The 21,090-nt window shown below is 35.3% G+C and overlaps 2 protein-coding genes across 2 annotated transcripts in view; one reads left to right on the forward strand and one right to left on the reverse strand.

Annotated features, from left to right (window-relative positions):
• Nucleotides 1-21,090, forward strand: part of LOC136845605 (dynein intermediate chain 2, ciliary-like) — a 187,653-nt gene that overhangs the window by 57,144 nt on the left and 109,419 nt on the right. Inside the window, exon 2 of the mRNA XM_067115768.1 lies at nt 5,885-5,971. The gene's annotated coding sequence lies outside the window, so the exon portion shown is untranslated. The remainder of the gene's footprint in view (nt 1-5,884; nt 5,972-21,090) is intronic.
• On the reverse strand, nt 13,992-20,880 carry LOC136845886 (uncharacterized). The gene is made up of 5 exons (XM_067116324.1): nt 20,750-20,880; nt 17,831-18,133; nt 16,357-16,470; nt 15,790-15,957; nt 13,992-14,313 (listed from the first exon to the last, which is right to left on the reverse strand). Exons 1-5 carry the CDS (start codon nt 20,754-20,756, stop codon nt 14,291-14,293), a joined length of 615 nt encoding a protein of 204 aa, XP_066972425.1. The 5' UTR covers nt 20,757-20,880; the 3' UTR covers nt 13,992-14,290.

Here is a 21,090-nt window from a genome sequence, read left to right on the forward strand (position 1 = left end):
CTTCAGAAACATAAGACAATCAATCTCCCCTATCACATCTCATCCCAGCATCCCACCTTGTCAAACCACCGTACGTCATACATATATGCACTCATAAGTACCGCAGCTTAAGCATGTGTATGTGCGGTTTTTGAGACGGAAGATAATAGACAAGAAGCACAGGATATGAGACAAATCATTAGGCGGAGGAGAGAGAGAGAGAGACTGTGTGGATTTAACAATGGAAGGCCTCTGTAGAAACAGACTAATTGCGTCCTAACGAAGAAATGATGACTAGACGACGAAGTCGCGCTAACGACGATGCATCACGACCCTGGAGGAGGGGAGGGAGGGGAGGGGATAGGAGAGGAGTGGAGGGGAAAGGGGAGGAGTGGATAGGAAGGGAGTGGAGGGGAGGGAGTAGAGTAGAGAGGAGAGAAGTAGAAGTGCTTACGAGGTTGGGTAATGACGCTTCTTCATTAGCTTCTATGGTGGGAAAGAATTAGGGAGAGAGAGAGAGAGAGCAATGAAATGAGGGCTGCATGGCGCAAAATGGTATTGTTTACATTGTTTTGTCACCTGCTAATGTGACGATATTCTCTTAGTTATTATATAACTTCCTCAGTAAGTTATATCTCTTCATTCTGCAGACCTAATCTAATTCCCTTTGCCTAATCACACCCGTGTTTAACCCGTATCAACATTCAGCCAAAACCAGCAGCCTAATTTCGCAAGGAGAAAGATACCTGCCCTGTAGCCTCTTTAAGAAAGAAGGGCTATTGTATAACGTAATGGAATGTTTGTCTGACGGGAAAGTTAGGCAGTAGCTGAAAGTCGGTCCAAATTGCTTGTTATGACATGTAGCGCCATTGTTCCTGACCTGTAAGCAAAGGTGTAATTTTGTATTTCGTTTTACTTCCGCGTATTTTCCACAAGTAGTTGAGTTTTTATTGTTCTCATACATGCATACATACATACGCTATCAGGTCCCATTGATGCAAGACGTGTTGCTATGGGATATTTCTTGTATAGAGACGTTATAATTAATTAGGAAATAATTACAAGAGAGAGATAAGCTTGAAAGCATTTTAACTGATTTTCTGGCACACCTGCTATCAATATTTTTTGTATGATTTAAGTACTTTACTTTTCACTGCAGATTTTCTATCAATATTTAACTCTCAATTACGGAAATTTCATAAACCGTACGTTCTTTCTGCCTGATATCCTGTCAACATTTTTTTATGAATCTGTCCGAAGTTTCTTGTTTGTGACTGTAGATTTACTGTAGAAAACGGTACTGTTCATAATGGATCTGGTGTAAATAGTAAATTCATGATGATTCTGCTTTGAAAGCCCTAACTTTTCCTTAACGACAAGCTTGCTTTATTATGGGGTCACTATTTGAATATACATATTTTTTATATTTGGGTGGATGGCTCTAGCACTAATCTTGACCTTGCTCTTCTCCCCCCACCCCTGAGCCTGAATCAAGCCAGAATAGAAATAGGAGTAAACAAATAATAAAAAGATACTACTCATATAATTGAAATTAGGTATCTGATGAGCATCAATAGACCACTGTTAAGGCCCAGATTGACTGTGGGGTATCCTTCCTTCTTCTTTTAACGTGCTTTTTTCCCCATTTGTATGGGGTAAGCACAATACCTTCTTTTGAAGGACTTTGATTTGGCTTTCGGGTAGGCCGTAGTCTCGATCAGCTGCCCTGCCTGTCATCGCTTAGACCCCGGTAGCGTATGTACATGTATTGTGCCAGTCACCAGCGCCCTTTCTCCCAGCAGCGAGAAGTTGTTGGGCGGTTAGGTCGATAGTTGAGACGTGTGAGGTGTATGTTATGTTTTTAGGAGATGGTGGAGTGGCTTTGTTTGTGTGTGTATTAGTCTGTAACACCCATTTGCTTTTAAGCAAACCTATCCGTTGATTACATGCATAATCCCGGGGTGCCTACACTGATACCAAAGTGTCTGCCTCTCTGACCGGTCGGCTGCGGATTTGAACCCGCGCCACAGACCTCTATGAAGTCCGAAGCTGCTGCTCTAACCGACTTGGCCATCGAGGCTCTGAATGTAGGGGTATCCAGTAATATCAGATTCCTCTGTGGTATCTGTTTCCATGTTCCTGGCCGTCTTTTTGCCCAAGTCTTCCCCTGGACCCTTCCCAACCTTTATTGGGCCTCGTCATGCAGTGTACATATGACCTTATATCATGTTTCCCCATTGTATGGCAAAAACACCTTAGTCCCTCCTTTGTTACTTTCTGTAGTACACAGGTTACTTTTGATCTCTGATACTTATTTCTTTGCCTCTCAAGACATTGATTAAAGAGGTGTAATGTAGTGCGTGGCCTGGGCTTTCATCTTGAGCCTCAAACTCTGGTGATCCTTTTGCAATTCAGGAAGTCTGGAGGGTGTTTGTTTATGGTACATCACTGTACTATGACCGGAAATAATAAGTAAAAATCCTATGTATACATGGGAGCGTGAAGTGAAATCTATTGAGAGAGAGAGAGAGAGAGAGAGAGAGAGAGAGAGAGAGAGAGAGAGAGAGAGAGAAGAGGGTCAGGTTATTGTTGGTTCATAACCTTTGCTAACATTTGACCCTATGCATTGCCCCAAGTGAATCTCTCTCTCTCTCTCTCTCTCTCTCTCTCTCTCTCTCTCTCTCTCTTTAACGTAAAAAACTTTCGTAAACAATATTATGTACTTGAATAATTAACAAAAATATCGTATCGATATGAATTTAGTAAGAATTTAGAAAGCATCTGGCTCATTATTAGAATAATATATCACTTTTGACATAATTTCTTCAGGGAGGCATTTAAACAAACATTTTTATAGTAGATTTTCTGTAAAAGTCTTGGGTGTAGTAACATTTCGTTTTTATTTCTATTTTGCAAGGACCACATTGAGAGAGAAGACGTAGGAGCCTTGTAAATCACCTTCACAAATCGAAAATTATCTTGTTTACGACCACGATTATGAAGCAGTAGAAATCAGCGTCTTATTTCATAAAAGAAAAACCATACAAGATGAAAATAAGAAACATTGTTTAAGAATAATTTTAGATATGAATTCAGAACGTGTTTTTCTCCTGGTTTCTGACTAGAGGATTTCTACTATTTTGTTCAGACTCGAATGTCGTTTATTTACGTTCATGATGCGTGTATGGCCGATCACGATTCATGAAAAAATGAATTATGGGAAGATTTGCAATTTTTGCAAGATTTTCTAATTTATATAAAACCTGGAACATGCAGCTAAACACCTTCGATAATGTGATCCCGAGGTGCAGTTAAAAAAAAATTAGTATTTTCTTTGAGCGTTCCCCAATGGACCAAAAACTAGATTAATGAAATGTTTTTATCTACACGTTAAATGTATGGATTTCCATTTGACTCAATTTTTCTTTGGTGGGGATGGATGGGGATATTAGTATTGTAACATTGTTCCGCTGACACGTATTTAAACTCTTCCTTAAAGCTCCTGAAGTCTTCTCTCTCTCTCTCTCTCTCTCTCTCTCTCTCTCTCTCTCTCTGTTTGCGGTTTATTGTAGTAAGCAGTGAGTAAATATATATATCTATATATATATATATATGTGTGTGTGTATATTACACACATACATATGTATGTTCATATATATATATTATATATACATATATATATATATATATATATATATATATATATATATATATATATATATATATATATATATCTTAGAAAAATATAATTCATTGTACACGAACATAAATACTCAAAGCACCAATAAACACAGGAAGAGTTGCCATTAACCCCCAAAAAACATCCAGGTAAACATAATTAAACAGATCAACAAAGAACACCTGGCGTGTTTATAGACTAATAATTTGTTCAAGCTGACAGAGGGGCAAACACGGCGACACCGGTCCAGGACGCTCTGGGAAACAAATGGATCCATCGCATGCATTCCTTAGGATAGAAGGATTCCTGGAGATTTATTTCTGTGTTTGTTTATCGCCTGTTTTGTGATCGCCAGTGAGATATGTTGCTGGTTAATTGTGCTTTAATGATCCAACTCGCTCTGAGGCTGGTTATGTGAAACCGTTTCATTTTTCGTAAAAAGTAACTTCGTATGTTTTTTCATGGCGTTAACATGCACAGGATTTGTTTTAGGGGCGCCGATTAACGAAGCACACACGCGCCTGTGCGCGTTTGATTGTATTTTCGTAAATATAATAGCTATTGTCCTCATTTGTTTCATTGGTAAAGAAAACGGGATCGGTGGAAATCATGAAACTCTACGGGATTAACTCTAACGGTTTCAAAAATATTTTATATTTAAATCAATGTGATTCCTGGTGATGCTCAGTGAATTTATTCGTTATTTATTTATTTGTTTATTTATTTTTTATTTATTTATGTAGTCATTTATTGGGGTTATTTACATACTGGATGCAATTTTTTTAATTCATTGCTTATTTAAACGGGTCATAGATATGCTTGTGTTTTAATTAATGTACATATTTTTACGTTCATTCTTATTATATGTACAGACATACACACACACATATATGTATATATATACATATATATATATATGAAAATTTCCCTGTTTCTTCTCTATAGTATGCGTGCGACCCACTACAGCTGACTCTCTAGAAGGTACGTAATTCACTGCTTGGTCAAGAGAGGCAGTGTTATAACAAAGCGTCCTGTATCTCTGTCTTTATCAGGGAATCAGCCCTTCTCGTCCTCTTGCAAATGGGGCAATTTTGATAATATTTATGCAAATGGTGATCTAAGTCCCTTCCTTTTTATTCAGTTTGTCATATTTTGCCCTGTATATGCTATCTGACTGAAACAGAATGAAATCACAAGAAAATACCTTAGCATTTAATGGTCTTCTGAAATGGTGGTCGAAATCCCCTCCTTTTTATTTAAATTGTCGTATGTTGTCTAGTCTATGCTGTTTGACTGAAACATTAAAATCAAAAGAAAGTACCTTATCATTTAATGGTCTTCTAAAAAGTGACAGTCATTGTGCATTACGAGTGAACCTGTTTTTTGTAGACGCATCCTACAAATCAGCTGTTTGTAACCTTGAAACTCTAGGCTGAAGGATAACCAGGTCTTCTGCCGTCTGCCAAACATCTTGTCTTCTTTCTTTAGTTATATCTTCTTTTTACGGCTTTTATTCATCGTCTTTACTGACCCCAACACCTACGCTTAGATGCTGCTGGTCTTACGTAGCAATGTGTAAAGATATCTTGTGTTTCTTTTGAAGTTTGAGGTCTGTGGTTCTAGTAAATAAGACACTTTGAAGGGACGTAAAGCCAAATCAGTTATTGTTTATAAATTAAGGGATTTAATATTTTTTAAAAGGGGATTCTTTACCAGTGGCCTCACTACCACGGGATCGATCTCGGGTTCTCACGGGTGCAGTGAGGTTGGTAACCACTGAACCACCACGCGGTGTACGAATTATGCCAGTGAAAGTGATACTCTAAGCTTTCTTTTTCCCATCGTGTACAAGTAATCCAGAAAGCAGAGTGCGTTAACCTTCCAATTTTCCGCAAATTCTTGAGGGTGAAAACGGAAAGGACTCAGTATGTTACTCAGTCTTTAAATTCTTTCTATTCTTAGGTATGAAAAATTGAATGGACTCAATGTTATTCATTCTTTAAATTCTCTCTGTTCTTAGGTATGAATGGGAACTTGAGAAACTGGGTGGACTCAATATGTTTCTCATTCTTTAAATGTTTTCTATTCTTAGGTATGAATGGGAATTTGAAAAACTGAATGGGCTCATTATTTCATTCATTCTTTAAATTCTTTCCGTTCTAATGTATGAATGGGAATTTGAAAAAATGAATGAACTCAATCCCAAACTTACTCCTCTCTTTTTAGCAGACCCGTGTTGACCCAGAGGTGATCATTACCACCTGATAATGAAGGAGTCAGTGAAGAGCCCATCGTGCGACCCACTAATTACAGGTATGTTCCCCCTCCGTTTAATTCGCTATAATTCACTTACCTGTCAGCAGACACCTGGAAGGATTTGTTACCTGCTCGAGGGGCAAGAGACTTGGAGCACTGAGATGATGGTCGTATTCAAAAGCTTGGCTTTCTGTCTGTCTGTTTCTCTGTCTCGTTTGTGTTTGTCTGTCTCTATCTGCCTTGCTGTCTTCTGTAGGATGGTTCTGTCTGAGACAGGTGCGTTATTTATGCAGGTAGGGAGCATCTGAAGCGATGCTCGTATCCAAAAGCTTGCCTTTCTGTCTCTGTCTTTCTATCTGTCTGTGTGTCTGTCTGTATCTGTGGTGTCCCTGTCTGTTTGATAATTCTGTCTGAGACAGGTGCGTTGTTTATCCAGGTAGAGGGCATTAAGATGATGATCGTATCCAGACGTTTGCCTTTCTGTCTGTCTGTCTGTGTTTGTCTGTCTGTATGTCTTGTCTGTCTGTCTGTATGATATTTCTGTCTGAGACAGGTGCCTTGTTTTTGCAGGAAGAGAGCATAAGATGATGATCATATCCAGAAGACGTTTGCCTTTCTGTTTATCTGTCTGTGTGTCGTACCTATCTGTCTGTCTGTATGATGGCTGTCTGAGACAGATGCGTTTTTGGCTGAGATAGAGAGCATTGAAATGATGCTTGTATCGAAAAGCTTTTCTGTCCGTCTCTCTGTCTGTCTGTGTCTGTCTGTCTCTTTGTGTCTCTGTCTGTCTGTATGATGGCTCTGTCTGGAAAAAGGTGGGTTGTTGGCGCAGGTAATTGTCATTTATGCCCAGGTGAGTAAAGCAATCAGTGTCCGTGGAGGAAGGCGGGTTTTGAAAATGAGAGAAGTGCTATAAGAGTCTTTGTGTTGAGACGATGGTCTTGTGTCTTGTATTTGAAAGGAACTTGTGTCTTGTTTGACATTTATTTCAATAAGAGGTTAAGTTTTTGTTTTGTTAAAATATTCATTTAGTTATTTTTGCGATATTGTTGTTGTTATGACAGTTGGTAGCTAGGATGATGATTACTGAACTTTCATTATCTTTTATCGTATTATTTTATTCATTTACGTGCATATTTATTTATAGTTCTATGTTATTTATTTGTTCTCTTATGTCGTTACTGTACTTGTACCGTATTATTTGATCACATTATGGCTTACATATTTACTTATATTTATGTATTGTTTATGTCGTTATTTAATAATTGTTTATATAATGATAAGAATTATTAGTAATACTCAGTAGTGACCAAATGAGAAAGAGAAAGACAGAACGAAAACTGTAGGTAAATCCTAAGTAACCGAAGGTGAAAAAGAAGAGACAAAAACATATTTTTTCAATGTTTATATATATATATATATATATATATATATATATATATATATATATATATATATATATACTACATATATGTAAACATATATACACACATATACACTCATATATATATATATATATATATATATATATATATATATATATATATATATATATATATATATAAATATATAGAGATACCTATGCCTTTACATGTAATTGGACTTCATACAGAAATTGTGCATGGCACTTTAAAAACATTCATGATATTATAGTAAAGAGGAACTTGAGTATATATGAAAATCCCGAGTTTTTCATTTATATATCTGATCTTTAAATATCGAACAAAAGAGCAGATACACCGCTTTGTAGGTTAGAATGTGTTATACATATGTTTATTAACATTAATAGGAAAAGAGCAACCTGTTTAATGAGACATCGTAATCAGAAATGTCATGGCCACGGAATGACTAAGTCTTGACATGCGACTTTTTGTCAGCTGTTATAAATCTTAATTTGATTTGATTCCCCGTAGATAAATTATCTGCTCCTTGTATTTTAATTATTTTTTCTATTTATTTAGTAATTTGTTAACTTATTTTTTCTTTTTTAATAAGTGATCTCTTCTTTCTGTATTTCTCATTACCTTCTGCTACTTCTTTCTAATGAACACCATATTCTTTGGAAGCTTGAATTTCAAGTCAGTGGTCCCTTCTGTGGGCTTGTTCCATATGAATAATAATAATAATAATAATAATAATAATAATAATAATAATAATAATAATAATAATAATAATAATAATAATAATAATAATTCATTAATGTTATAATGAAGACGTTTTGAGTGGTCCTTAGATAAAGCACAGTTTTTATAAGGACTTGACTTTTGAATAGGTCTTACGATGCTGTCTTGAAGTGACCCGCGTAAACATACCTGGAATGAGAAGAGCAGGTATGGGAGCAGTTATGAACTAGACTGATATCATTATCGCATATTGCCTGTATAAGTTATCCTTAGGTATTTATCGTTAATGTGCTATTGATTATTGACAGACTCGAAGTATATTAAATTTTATTGATTTTTTTTTTTTTGTCGTCAGTATGTTTCTGGTGAACGTCTTGCCACAAAAATATACGAAGCATGCGCCGATGACCATGGTCATTGTAACGCCAAATATACAAATCAGTCACCACACTTGCCACTGACACATCCTTCTTGTCAGAGCGAATCAAATTCAAGTAGAAATGAAAAGAGAATAAACTTAAAAGAAGTGATAGATAGATAGATAGATAGATAGATAGATAGATAGATAGATAGATAGATAGATAGATAGATAGGTGATAGTTGATAAATAATAGATGATAGATGACAGATAGATGGATGGTCTTAAATGTTAAATAAAAGCCTGAATGCTGCCATGGCTTAGAGTCCATCTAGAACTTGAGTAAGACTGACAATGCTGGAAAAGAATTCGCGCTCATGACTGACAGATAGGGGTGGCGGGGAGGGGGGTGCGTAGAAAGAGACAAGCAATGCTGCCCCAGGGGCCGCCCTGTAATTGCTGTATAAAGCCCCAGGCGCACAGGAGAACTAGCTGCCGAACAAGTTCCGTATAAAACTGGGTGTCACCGGCTTCATCCAATTGGTTCTTCAGATGTCGACTCGTGATTCTTGTGTTTATGTTTTCGTCTGAATGTTTCTAATCTGTTTACAGGGAAAGGTAGAGGCACTTAGATCACTATAACTGACGTGGTATAGTCTTATAGCTGCCTGTATTTTTTTATTTTCATTTTATTTTATTCATTAATTTTTTTTTTTTTTACTCTTAATTCCTGCGTGTTTGTTTTCGTCTGAAAAATTTTAGTCTATTTGCGGTTAAATTTGGAGGCACTTGCGACACTATAACAGAGTTGGTATTGACTTATAGCTGCCTCTCACTTTTTTATTCTAATTTAATTTTATTTATTTTTTTATTTTAGTCACTCTTGATTCTTTTGTGTTTGTTTTCGTCAGGATATTTCTAATCTGTTTACGTTTAGAGGTAGAGGTGCCTACATCACTATAACGGAGTTGGTGTAGACTTACATCAGCCTGTAACTTTTTTTTTATTTCATTTTATTTTTTTTCTCTCTTTTTTTATACTAGAGACCTTGAAGGTCATGCTCTTGCCGAAGGTCAAAGGTAATTAATGGTTTCTCTCACGCATACAATAGAGGTTGGTCAAGTGTCCTTTTTTTTTTACCAGTCTAAACACAGTGTCTTTTCCATGTTGTCCAAAACGATTATCACTTTTAGGAATTTTTTTGGTTTAATTTTTTTTCAGTTTTATAAAATCTGACGTCATTTGGACTACGGCGAATTATAATCTGCTTTTTCATTTTGTTACAAAATTCTTATCGTTGAAACTACGACGAATTAAAATCTGCGTTTCGCTATTATTATTATTATTATTATTATTATTATTATTATTATTATTATTATTATTATTATTATTATTATTATATTATTATTATTATTATTATTTTTATATATATATATATATATATATATATATATATATATATATATATATATATTTTTTTTTTTTTTTTTTTTTTTTCTATCAGTCATCCTATTCGACTGGGTGGTTTTTATAGTGTGGGGTTCCGGGTTGCATCCTGCCTTCTTAAGGATCCATCACTTTTCTCACTATGTGCACTCTTTCTAGTAGCACACTTTTCTGCATGAGTCTTGGAGCTACTTCGGCATCTAGTTTGTCCAGATTCCTTTTCAGTGATCTTGGGATCGTGCCTAGTGTTCCTATGATTATGGGTACAATTTCCACTGGCATATTCCATATCCTTCTTATTTCGATTTTCAGTTCTTGATACTTATCAATTTTTTCTCTTTCTTTCTCATTTACTCTGGTGTTCCATGGTATTGCCACATCAATGAGTGATAATTTCTTCTTGATTTTGTCAATCAGCGTCACGTCTGGTCTATTGTCACGTATCACCCTATCTGTTCTGATAACACTTATTAATGCTAGCGGTGTTTCTTGCACAGGCTCCAGTGGAGGGCTTTTGCTACTGAATCATGCCTCATTTTGCACTGGTTCTGTGCAAGCGCCGGACGTTCGCTTGCTATGTGGTTTATGGTCTCTTCTTTCTTATTGCACTTCCTGCATATGGGTGAGATGTTATTTCCATCTATTTTTCTTTGAGCATATCTGATTCTTAGGGCCTGACCTTGTGCCACTGTTAGCAGTCCTGCTGTTTCCTTCTCGAGTTCTCCCCTCTGTAGCCATTGCCATGTTTCATCGCTGGCCAGTTCTTTAGTCTGTCTCATATACTCGTACTGTCCGTGCATTGGTTTGTTTTGCCATTCCTCAGTTCTGTTTTTCATTCTCCTGTCTCTATATTTCTGGGACTTCGTCTACTTTTATCAGTCCTTCTTCCCATGCACTCCTTAGCCACTCGTCTTCGCTGGTTTTCAGATATTGCCCCAGTGCTCTGCTCTCGATGGTGACGCAGTCCTCTATGCTTAGTAGTCCTTTCCCCTCCTCTTTTCGTGTTATGTATAGTCTGTCTGTTTGCTCTTGGGTTTAGTGCTTTGTGTATTGTCATGTGTTTCCTAGTTTTTTGGTCTATGCTGCGGAGTTCGGCCTTCGTCCACTCCACTACTCCTGCGCTGTATCTGATTACTGGTACTGCCAATGTGTTTATGGCTTTCGTCACGTTACCGGCGTTGAGTTTTGACTTGAATATCGCCTTAAGTCTCTGTATATATTCTTTCCTGGTCGTGTCCTTCATCTCTTGGTGCTTTATATCCTCTCCTGTTATTCCCAGGTATTTGTATCCTGTCTCATCTATGTGTTTGAGGCTATTCGCGTCTGGTAGCTTTATCCCTTCAGTCCTTGTTACTTTGCCTATTATTATTATTATATTATATTATTTTTTTGTCTATTACGGTCATTCTATTCGACTGGGTGGTTTTATAGTGTGGGGTTCCGGGTTGCATCTTGCCTCCTTAGAAGTCCATCACTTTTCTCACTATGTGCGTGTTTCTGGTAGCACACTTTTCTGCATGAGTCCTGGAGCTACTTCGGCATCTAGTTTTTTCCAGATATCTTTTCAGTGATCTTGGGATCGTGCCTAGTGTTCCTATGATTATGGGTACAATTTCCACTGGCATATTCCATGTCCTTCTTATTTCGATTTTCAGGTCTTGATACTTATCAATTTTTTCTCTTTCTTTCTCATCTACTCTGGTGTCCCATGGTACTGCGACATCAGTGAGTGATACTTTCTTCTTGACTTTGTCAATCAGCGTCATGTCTGGTCTATTGGCACGTGTCACCCTACCTGTTCTGATACCATAGTCCCAGCGGATCTTTGCCTGATCGTTTTCGATTACTCCCTCAGGATGGTGTTCGCACCACTTATTACTGCAAGCTAGCTGGTGTTTCTTGCAGCTATTATTATTATTATTATTATTATTATTATTATATTAAAAGAGATCTTTGGTTACTACACTTTCCAATTATTATTATTATTATTATTATTATTATTATTATTATTATTATAAAAGAGATCTTTGATTACTACATTTTCCAATGCAAAGTGAATTAGAACGTCAAATAATATCTAGAAAAAAAAATGTATTTATTTTAATGTTACGTCTACCAAGAACTTCAAAAGTGACAGATTACTTTGCCAGTACATCTTAAGTGTTCCTTATAAACAGAGGAAGTTCACGATTCTTATAAATTACATAAACGAAAAACTGGACGATAAAACTGACGATGACGTCACACAGTTTACTGAAAAGCGAAGCGTGGTATGTTGCACGTAGACCTCGGTCAAGAGATTGCTCTTGCGACTTTGAGAGTTGCGTTTCGGTCGAAGCGAAAAAATGAGAGAGAGAGAGAGAGAGAGAGAGAGAGAGAGAGAGAGAGAGAGAGAGAGAGAGAGGAGGGAGGGGAGGGAGGGGAGGAAAGAGAGATAGATAAGTAGAGAGAGAAAGAGGAAAAGAGAAAGAAGGCGAGAGAGGGGGAATAGAATAAAAGTAGAGAGAGAGAGAGGGAGGTAAAAAGAGAAAGAGAGAGGGGGGATAAAAGTAGAGAGAGAAAGAGAAAGAGTAGAGGAAACAAAACAGAGAGAGAGAGAGAGAGAGAGCAAGTCGTTCTCTCTCTGAGAACAGCTCTCTTCTCTCTCTCTGGTACAAGTATAACAAGTATATCTTAGTTTAACCAGACCACTGAGCTGATTAACAGCTCTCCTAGGGCTGGTCCGAAAGATTAGAATTATTTTACGTGGCTAAGAACAGTTGGTTACCTAGCAACGGGACCTACAGCTTATTATCCAAACCACATTATACCGAGAAATTAATTTCTGTTATCAGAAATAAATTCCTCTAATTCTTCATTGGCCGGCAGGAGACTCGAACGCGGGCCCAGCAAAGTGCTTACCGAGAACTATACCGACCCGTCCAACGAGGAACTGGTCTCGGTAATAGACTGCATCCTTGTTAAGTTCTTGGTTTAAATTGTCCTGTGCAATAACTGAAATACTGAAAGGCCTAGAAACTTTAAAAGTGGTTAGCGACGATTTGACTGACACTTGGTCTATTGACTTACACTATAATGCAATTGACTTGCACTATAATGCAATTGACTTACAGTAAAATGCAGTTGACTTGCACTATAACGTAATTGTCTTTCACTATTATGCAATTTACTTGCACTGTAATGCAATTGACTTATAGTATAATGCAGTTGACTTGGACTATAATGCAATTGTCTATAATGCAAATTGTAATCTTGACTTATAGTATAATGCAGTTGACTTGGACTATAATGCAATTGTCTTACACTATTATGCAATTGACTTGCACTGTAATGCAATTGACTTACAGTATAATGCAGTTGACTTGCACTATAATGCAATTGTCTTACACTATTTTGCAGTTGACTTGCACCACAATGCAGTTGACTTGCACTGTAATGCAATTGCCTTACACTATAATGCAATTGACTTGTACTGTAATGCAACTGACTTACAATATAGTGCAATTGAATCACACTATAATGCAATTAACGTACACTATAACCCAATCATGGGTGATATATTGGTAAATAAAATAAGTGGAGTAATGGAAAAAGCAGTCTGTATAGAGACTTCAAGTTTTGTAAGGGCGTATTAACGCTATAAAATTCCCAGTTGACATGTGATGAGCGCTCCACCTTTTCTAGATCTAGATCAAGTATTTGGACGTCAGATTTTGTGGATAGATAGTTTTGCATCAGTTTTCTTAGTTTGAGTCCTTATTTCCTTTATCATATATTTCCATTTTTTACTTTGTCTCTTTCCCCCATTCATCTTAGTCCTTCTGATTTCATTTTGTGTCATGTTGCTCCCCTTTATACTTAGTTTTTCAACTAGAAGTTCTTCATATTATAGTCCTCCTGATTTGATTTTCTGTCATGTTCCTCTCCTCATACTTAGTTTTTCAACTAGGAGTTCTTCATATCATCGGTACCTCAAAATTGGATCCGAGTTTCTTCAAAATAAATTATTGTTTTATGAAATTTAACCGATAATGTCGTCTTGCTCTGGGCCAACAGGAGGAAGTAAGCACAAGAAGGTTTCTTTTATAAAGTAAGATAATCATTTCATACAAATCATTTAACATTATCTTAAAGAAAATGAAACAACCTAGACATTGTAAATCATTTATTAAAACCTTACGCATGATCCAGCATTTTCTCGCATAAATAGCTTAAACCTAAAGCGCATTTTAGTTATGTACATAAATAGACCTTAAATTCTAATCCTCTAAAACAGACAGACAACACGAACGCAAACACGCAATATGACAGTCACTTACGCATAACAGACGCATAACGGAATAATAACACAGTTAAAAGTAAATTTGAAGGTGTAACAATTCACCTTTTGTACTTGTCACAGTCAGCTGATTTATGGCTTGACAACTGGGCCGCCTTTCATTACCCAGTCTAAGAAGGAGCCGTAATAGATCCTGAAAAAGAAAAGTAGAATATTTATTTTAAAGGAATTTTGAATGTATATTGATAAAAAACTGGATAATAGATAATAGAATGTATTTGAGAAAAAATTAATACATTCTGAAAGAGAAATAGTAAATCGATTTTAAAAATGGATTCTGAATGTAGTTTCTAAAATCAAATAGATAAAAGATAATGAAATATAACTGAGAAGTTGGACTGAGAAAGAATTAAAGTCTGAAAGAAAACATAAATTTTACTTTAAAGGAGGATTTTGAATGTATATTGATAAAAATGGATAATAGAATATAATTGAGAAATTGAATCAGAAAAAATTAATAGATTCTGAAAAAAATATAATATTTATTTTAAGGGAGGATTCTGAATGTAAATTGATAACAAAAACTGGATAATAGATAATGATATATAATCGAGAAACTGGATTGATAAAAAATTAATAGATTCTGAAGGGTGAATAGAATATTTATTTTTAGGAAGACTCTGAATGTAAATTGTAGAATTAAGTGGATAATAGATAATATAATATAACTGAGAAAGCGAACTGAGGAAAACTTAACAGATTCCGTTGAAAAAATTGAGATTTTATTTTCAGCTAGGATTCTGAATGTAAATTATAACATTAAATGGATATAGACAGTGTACTGAGAAAATCAAGTGTACACTCCATATCAATCGCGACCAGTAGAGAACTGCTAATGTAAATTTATTATATGCTTAGTGAGGCGATTTAAATTCAAAGTAAGGACAGATTTCTCCAAACCCCTTCTTTTTTCATATGAGGAGAATTCTTTGTTACGTACACAGAAATCTGTTATGTAAATAGTATAAAATTTGTTGTGTAAATAGTACAAAATAGGCAGGACAGTAACGGTTGAAATGTAACTGTTATTGTTAGTTTCAATATATATATATATAATATATATATATATATATATACATATATGTGTGTGTGAAAAATGTATATATATATATATATTATATATATATATATATAAGAGAGAGAGAGAGAGAGAGAGAGAGAGAGAGAGAGAGAGTGTGTGTGTATTTATATTTATTCATGTATGTATATATGTATATGTATATTTATATATAAATATATATATATGTATATGTATATATGTATGTATAATTTATTTATTTACTTATTTGTCGAAGGTTTGATGGCAATAGGAAGGCCGTTTATTTTGTAAGGTAAAAATTTTAAACAGATCTACCACTTTTTCGCAACATAAAAGAAATAAAATAATAAACCTAACAAATATATGCTATCGAATATAAATACCTTTCAAAGACTACATTAACTAAGAAACTGAAGAACCATAACGATTTAGTCAATATTAAGCAAAGCAACATCATCGAAAAATGTACATACTTTTCAAAGACTGCATTAAGCAACAAACAGAAGAACCATAGGAATCGAGTCTACATTAAGCAAAGCACCATTAGCATTACTGACAGCCTCCTCTCACCTGTGTTTTGTAAACCCCTGGATTTCAGGATCTGATCCGCCATCCGGACCCGTCTCCCGGATCTGCAGGTGAGAACTAGGGTGTCGTCATCCGGGCTAAGTTTTGGGAATCCGTACTTGGCTTGGAATGCCTCTGCTGATAGGTCTAGGGCGGCGTTGAGTTCCTGTACTGGGATGGTTATATTATTATTATTATTATTATTATTATTATTATTATTATTATTATTATTATTATATACAAACTTATAGTTTATCGTAACTAACCAACATCTTCATTTTTTTTTATTAATTTGTTATATAATTATAATAAAGTGTCTGTTTTTAAGAAATCCTTAACCATTGAAAATTTTATAATTTACAGATATTGCAACTCAAGGTGTGCTTAATACGAACAACAGATTTTAGACCAATAAATCATTATGCTTGACGACTCGAGTATGTATGTATGTGTATGCATGTGTGTATATATACATACATACATACATACCTACATTAACCCCTTCATACTTATAATTGTCTGTATACAGGTTATCCCAAGAAACTTTGAGAATACACGCGTTCCACTTACGTGGTAGGTTCTTAGTTCCAGGAATCATCCCGAAGAGTTCGAGTTCATCCGGACTCCTTATGTCTACGACGTTGAGCTTGCTTAACGAAGAGTACAAGGTCGCAAAGTTGATATCTGGAAGGGGAAAAAAGATTGATAAGTAAATGAATCGAAAAGGTCTCAAGTCAGGGATGACAGTCTAAGCATATGAAACTGTTGAACCCATGGGAAACGGTTGAGAGAGAGAGAGAGAGAGAGAGAAAAGAGTTGTGTGTGTGTGTGTGTGTGAGAGAAAGAATGTGGCTAATAACACAATTAAGGCGAGAGTATAGAAGTGCCCTGGGTTATTTTTTCGGGGATGTCTCGTGTCAGGGAAAGTGGCTTAATGCACAGAAAATTTAATATATATATATATATATATATATATATATATATATATATATATATATATATATATATGTGTGTGTATTTATATATATATATATATATATATATTAAATAGTTACATATGATATATGAATCAATCTTATTATTTTGTGAATCAAATTATTTCATAAAAGGTTTCTAGCTTGATTATATGAGCTGTGTTACATAGCAGCGATTATGTCTTCTGTTTTCCAGTTAGATAATATTGCTTCTCTAAAACCTTTACAACAAGAATATTCACAACAAAGTTTTTTATCGTCCCACTTATAACTCGAATTGGTGAAAATGATCGACTCTCCTAATATAAGTTTTATCTGCCCAAGTGGAAGGATTTCTCGCTCTGGAAACACAGATGATGAATACTAAAGAGTTCCAAAGTTCTCAAAACTGTCAGCCCGTGAAATTGTAACTTTTTTTTTTTTTTGCAGAGCACTTATGAAGGACTGAGGTTTGTGGAAGATATCCAGAGTAGTTTTTGTCGAAAACAAAGAGAAATGAGCTTTTATCAGATCGTAAGTGAATAAAGGCTGAAAGGACTGGGTTACTGAGAGCATTTTCTTCTTAATACTGAAAAGCATGAGTTGTTCTGAAACTCAGTCAGAGATTCTGTACAAGGGGAAAAAAAAGAACTGGTCTTTACAAAAAGTTCTCTGAAAAGGCCGCCAGAGAAGCAGGCCTGTCGAGGGTGTTTAGAAAGTGGAATGTTTGGAAAGTGGAAAGAATATGTCTGAAAAAAAAAATAACTTTTGCAAACAGGAATAAATGCAACCCCTGTGGAACACCTTGTGTTTGGAGCAGATTTCGAGCAACTTTGTGCAAGAAGGTAAATCAGAAACGTAAAATGACCTTGCAGATGCAAAAAATAAAGCGAGAATTACAAAGTTTGAGCAGATAGGCCTAGGACTTGTCATTATGCATATCCAGAAATATGATTCAGAAAGGAATATCATTGATTTCCCAAAACAATTTAAAATTTTAGTGGAAAAATCGAAGACAATGGAACATAATCAGTTTATAACAGAAGAAATCAGATAATAAACAACGACAATAAATAATGATAATTCCTCACCTTTCTCAGAATCTTTTGCCAGAATCGACCTTGAGAAAGCAGGCCTACGGGTCGAGGGAACTTGAACTTCCTCGCTGGGAGGTTCCGTTTTTTCCTCAGAGGGTGGAATTGGACTGGAGCGAGTAGGCCCACGAGTCGAAGAAACGTGTACTTCCTCGCTGGGAGGATCTGCCTCAAAATCTAAGGGCGGAATCGAGCTGAGAGGGTCTCTGGTCTGGGGAACGTGTAGTGCGAAGCTTTGGGGCGCCGCCTGTGAAGTCCAGCAGGTCACCGCTAGGATGACCACCAACGCCACACCTTTACCTGGAAATATTAAGAGATGAAATAGTTAGGTCACCCCTAGGATGGCTACCAACGCCACACCTTTACCTGAAAATATTAAGAGATGAAATAATAAAATGATTTCTGTGGCATAAAGATTCAAGCATCTTCTCAATGACCTCTCAGATGATGATGTTTTTATGGACTTGAATGACCTTGAAAAGAGTTAGATATTCAATGAAATAGTTAAAATGATTTCAGTGGCAAAAGTTGAAGCATCTACTTAGTGACCTGTCAGATGAAGATGTTTTGTAGCCTTGAATGACCTTGAAAGGTGTTGCACAAGCCCGTATCCCGAAAAAATTGTTAACGTTTTCGTTCATTCAGTTAACGCTCATTAATGCTCTTGACCCATAGTAACCTTTGAGGAATTACCTCTATATCTTTTAGCAGTTTTGACGCCAGATAAATTTTAATCTGTCAATTAATCTACAACTTTTAGACTATATATTTCTAATATAATTAAGGTTTTATTTTTTATTTAGCATCAAGGACTTTTCACTTTTACAGAATAAATTTGTCAAATAATTGGAGACTGTTGCAGCTCCTGACCGTAAATAGTATCATTAGTATATAAAGACGAGGTACCTCATTATCTTTTAATCTAAACTGGCACGAAAATATCAAGTGACCTTCAGAGTATAAAAACTGAAAAATAATCATTCCATTAACTTTTTTGTAAGGCTAATTGCTTTACACATTTTATCAAGTTGTTTGCACTATATATATATATATATATATATATATATATATATATATATATATATATATATATATATATATATATATATATATATATATATATATATATATATATATATATATATATATATATTATGCACACAAAGATTATGCGTGTCGTTATCATGTTTCAAAGTAAATCTTTTGGGGAGGAGAGGTCTGCCTTTTTTTTTTTTTTTTTTTTTTTACTAAACGCAAGAAATTAATGGGTTTTGTCACCCAAAAGGACAGGTACACATTTAACAAAAATCTATAAAAAAAAAAGAGCAAATGTTGAAAGTACAGCAGTGTTGGCGATAAAAGTGCAGTAAAAAAAAAAAAAAAGACTAGGAGACTTGAAAAAAAATGTTAGAAAAATTATGGCATGAAAGCTAAAATGCCAAATGAATAAAATCCAAAAGCGATTTTGAAAAGAATGGCCCTTGTGACATTCGAGCATAAAAGCGAGTCTCGATAATTTCCAGGGCGGTTTAAACATTTTAGGACGTGTTTTTTTTTTTTATTTTGTTTTTTGCGCGTGCGCCCGAAGAGGCATGGGATGTGGGAAGGTGGGGTGGGAGGGGGAGGACCTGCTCAACGAGTAAGGCATAGCAGAGGTTCAGAAGACACATATGTTTAAAAATTTTTTTTTTTTAGGCATTTCGCAATTTCTGAAGGTTCGTTCTTCTTGCTTTTTGTATTCAAAGGTTTTACAAAAAACGTGCATACTGGAGTTTTTTTTGGGCTGATCATTATAATTTTTTTTTTCAATACTATTTTTATTTATGTAATTCAAGTGTAATTTTATTTCATTTTCTTGCTTATTTTGAGCTTTGTTTCTCTGTATCAAAGCGTACAGGAAGTGTATGTGTGTGTGTGTGATGTATATGTATATGTATATGTATATGCATATATACATGTGTGTGTGTGATATATTTGTATATATATATATATATATATATATATATATATATATATATATATATATATATATATATATATATATATATATATATACGCACACACAAACATTGAGGCGACGGGAATTTAATACAAGCCACATTGAATCCCTTGAACTCTGTACAAACTCTCGTAGATGAAATTGGAACGTAAAGCACCATCAGATAGTCAAAATTGACCTATGCGTCAAGAGAGAACTTATGAGAACTTTATTACCTAGAAGAACTAGCAAGAGTGGCTATATACAATACGTTTGGGAGCCCATTCATGTCAAGGTCCTGTCTTTAGACGGGTGATAAAGCTTTATACACGTTCATTTCCTGTTGATAAATAGTTTGACGATTATTGATCGTAATTTATGATTAACTCTTGGGAAATGGAACTTTCTACCTAGGATTGGTCATAAGTTCCTTTCAATAATAAGTGGAATGTAAGGACTGTTCATTTCCTAACAAGATAGTTTGATTGGTTTAGCAATTAGTAAGTCGTGGGAATTGGAACTTGCTATCTAGGAATGGTGTCGCAAGTTCCTTTTAGTAATAAGGGAAAGATTCAAGGAATGAAAATGACAATTGTAAATAAGAAAGATTATCGCAAATAATGGTCCAAATCACCTAAGATCATTCGAAGCAGGAAATTCAAACTCCACACACTTATAAGACGATTGCAAACTTCGGCATGCTCATTTTTCAATAAATCACAAATATTTTGACCCGATGTAAAATGTGCAATAACTTCATTGACCAGACCACGTCTGATCTAAGATTTATACAAAATCTGATCAAATGTTTTCGAAAGCACCTGGATCGCGTATCACATTCACTTTTCGGACCTAGTCTCATAACGTCGAGATAACTTGAAAAGCACTTTAACACTCATCACTCTCGTAACGTCTAAAGTAAAGTTGTTAGCACTTACCAGACATAGTGACTGTGATTACTCGTCGGTGTTCCAGTGCTGAACAGAAGCGACTGACCAATACAACTCTCCTTTATAAATGTATGAGAAATCAGACACTATTCGTAATGCTTCACCCGAATGGACCTTGGCTTCGTTTAGGGAGCAGTTGCCAGTCCGTGAAATATCCCATATTTTAACATTGAATCTTAGAGTATGTGATATTCACTACGTTTCTAGTAAAAGAATAATCTAGTATTTATTTGGGAGAAGCATATTCATTGCTTTACGAATAAAATCAAGCCTGGATAATGTTTATCTTATAGATAGTATATTTATCGTCGCATCAAGTGCGTGCTGCC

This window comes from Macrobrachium rosenbergii, chromosome 14 (genome assembly GCF_040412425.1).
Source record: "Macrobrachium rosenbergii isolate ZJJX-2024 chromosome 14, ASM4041242v1, whole genome shotgun sequence".
In the NCBI taxonomy this organism is placed as follows: Eukaryota; Metazoa; Arthropoda; class Malacostraca; order Decapoda; family Palaemonidae; genus Macrobrachium; species Macrobrachium rosenbergii.